This window comes from Kryptolebias marmoratus, linkage group LG21 (genome assembly GCF_001649575.2).
Source record: "Kryptolebias marmoratus isolate JLee-2015 linkage group LG21, ASM164957v2, whole genome shotgun sequence".
Taxonomy (NCBI): domain Eukaryota; kingdom Metazoa; phylum Chordata; class Actinopteri; order Cyprinodontiformes; family Rivulidae; genus Kryptolebias; species Kryptolebias marmoratus.
Window position 1 is genome coordinate 1,543,958 of NC_051450.1, and position 2,836 is coordinate 1,546,793.

General features: G+C 39.0%; 2 protein-coding genes across 4 annotated transcripts in view; both read right to left on the reverse strand.

Annotated features, from left to right (window-relative positions):
- Positions 1-2,058, reverse strand: part of LOC108248759 (NACHT, LRR and PYD domains-containing protein 12-like) — a 29,338-nt gene extending 27,280 nt beyond the window's left edge. The window contains exons 1-3 of the mRNA XM_037973190.1: positions 1,931-2,058; positions 1,633-1,752; positions 1,361-1,452 (exon numbers count right to left, since the gene is read on the reverse strand). Of these exons, the coding sequence (XP_037829118.1) occupies positions 1,361-1,452; positions 1,633-1,752; positions 1,931-2,058 (340 nt within the window). The remainder of the gene's footprint in view (positions 1-1,360; positions 1,453-1,632; positions 1,753-1,930) is intronic.
- LOC119616626 overlaps positions 1-2,836 on the reverse strand; it is a 91,287-nt gene that overhangs the window by 58,726 nt on the left and 29,725 nt on the right. The window lies entirely within an intron of this gene.

The window sequence follows — 2,836 nt, forward strand, 5'->3', positions numbered from 1 at the left end:
TTATTAGCACATTTTATTCCTAAAAGAATGTTTTTTTGTTTTTTTAATGAGAAATATTTGCCCCTCTAAACAATTGTTTTTGTCCACACATTGTCTATATTGTCCATAACAGAGTCTGTCTGTCTGTCTATCACGCTAGCAGAACTGTGGGTTAACTTCGCCAAAACAAGTTGTTTGACCTTTCACGGTCTCCGTAGTTCCCTTGCAGCGCGAGCACAGCGCGGCGGTTACGAGCGTTGAACATGATCGTGCGCTTTTTGCCGCGTACACGGCACAGAGATGCAGGGGGAACCAATGACTTATATGGATATAAGTCAGACTTATGTTGATATATCCCATATCCCCTGCATGTAGGCATGGTCATTATACAGAATATTTTGGTAATTTTTGGAAGAGTTATGGATTTTTTATGAATATTTTCTTGGCTCATTCTGGTATAACATTACAGTTAACATTTTTTTTACTGAAACAGCATTGGAACTAGGGACATAAAGATAAATGCATATTATTACAGATGTAGAGTTCATCATCTGAGAATATTTTGGTAATTTTTTATTTACTCTTGATTTTTTATGAATTTAATTAATTGACCAAGTGTACCATACCATCACATTGAACAATTCTCTATTGAAAAAGCATTTCGTCTAGGGACATGGAGATAAATGCATATTGTTACAGATGTAGACTTGATCATCTGAGAATATTTTGGTATTTTTTGAATGAATATTGGGTTTTATATGAATTTATTTCTTCAGCTCTGTGTGGTATAAAATTGCAGTTAGCTTTTTCTTCCCGAGATTTCTTAAGTACTTATACCATTGCGTCTCGCAGAACGCCTTTGAGTACGCACCGTCCTGACAACTTTCAACTCGGTCCGCTTGCTGATGGGTGCGGCGAAGCCATGCCGACGGGACATCGGGAGCAGAGCGCGCGGACAGGGGCGGAGCGTGGAGGCTTGGAACCCATTGATAACTGCTTGCAGTTCTAGTTACTAATTATTGTTAGTTCTTAATCTAAAAACACTTATTAGGAACACACCTCAGCGCGATCATCTTGAGTTTTATGCAACATAATTTTTTGGTTTCTCTCTCATGAAGACGTTTCTCAAAGTCAAACAGAAAAGTGGAATTTGAGGAGTGAAAACAGGAAACTCTAACAGTTACGCACATGTAGCTGTTTTATTTTTCATTTTCTAAGGATGATTAAGCAGCAGTGCTTTACCTGTGTGATCTCTAATCCAGAAACCTAAACTGCTGTCAACCAGATGAGGTTTCCAGCATCGGTTACCATGGTAACAGGCTCAGGTAAAAAGTGAAGCAGCTTCATGACACAGACATTCCTAAACTGAACCTGAACTTACCTTGGTAAGAGACCAATCCACCTTCATCATTCAGGGTCCTGGACGGATCTGGAACGGTGGTTTCAGACCAAATTGAACTCTGAGCTCTGAAACTGAAAGGATTCAGTGTCAAGAAAGACAAAACTACTAAAAGAAACAAAAAAATACTAAACTAATGTCTGCAAACACAAAAATAGACAAATAAATATCAAAGACAACATGAAAATGTCAGAGGCGGAACAAATTCAAGGTTAGGAAAAATACATTTAAAATATATATACAAAGTTTTTTACCTCGTGTCTGAGGGTCCAGGTTCTTTACTGAAGTCAGGACGGTTTCCCATAGACCCATCACTCTTGATGGATAGACAGCTGGGTCCTGGAGGTTCTTCTCTCTGTCTGAGGTTCTGACCTCTGAAACACAAACATGTTGTTCTTCACATCAATCACTGAAGGAAACCATTTAAGAAGCTCTGAACACACAAACTGCTGCAGAGACACATAAGGTCTCCTGTCTGTAACAGGCCTGTTGATGGACAGCAGAGATGGGAAAGTTAAAGAAGTTAAACATCTTTGCAAGCACCTTCCTTACCTTGTGTCTGAGGGTCCAGGTTCTTTACTGAAGTCAGGACGGTTTCCCATGGACCCATCACTCTTGATGGACAGACAGCTAGGTCCTGGATGTCCTGCTCTCTCCTCTTCTTTCACACCAACATCCATCTTCTGGTCTTCAGTCAGTCGGAGAGAGAAACCAGTAAGAGTCAGTTTCCATGTGGTTGAGGTCCAGTCAGGTTTCTGTAGTCAGTTGCTCTCTGGACTGTCTGGAAGGCAGAAAGCTGAGTCCCATCATGTGTCTAGAGGATCAGAGAAACGCGATTTCAGCAAAGACCACATTTAATCCCTCTGCTGCTGCCTTTACTTGCTCTACTCTCCATGTTTGTAATTATTTCTGTCATTAATTAAATGTGTCCGGTAGTTTCCATGATGTAAAATCCAACAGTCCTCAGCAGGCAGATCAAACCAAAGCCTGAACGGCATGGGTCAGAACTACCCACATCAGTTCTGTTTAACATCATTCATGTTAAAGATCATTAATATGATGTTTACCATTTCATTTGACATCTGTAAAAATCTGATTCTATAAAAACTTGGCAAATGGACTTAAAAGTCAGAAAAATGATCAAAACTGTTTTAATTATTAAGTAATAATAAAATAATAAATACCCAGAACCTTTTGACAGCAACATGAGTAACAAAGTGATTATCTCTGTTTTTGTGTTGACATTTTTTCCTTCACTTTATTTTCAACAAGAATGAAAGTAACATAAGAATGAAGTGGTATTTGATTCTGTTCTTGATTGTTTTGGTGCAAAAACAGGAGCAGAGTTTATTATCAGTGACTTTACAGCTTATTTTCTTATCAGTTCAACATCTGGGAGATCAGAACTGAAGGATGACAACAAACATGTCTGTTCAGACTCAAACCCAGCTGAGAACA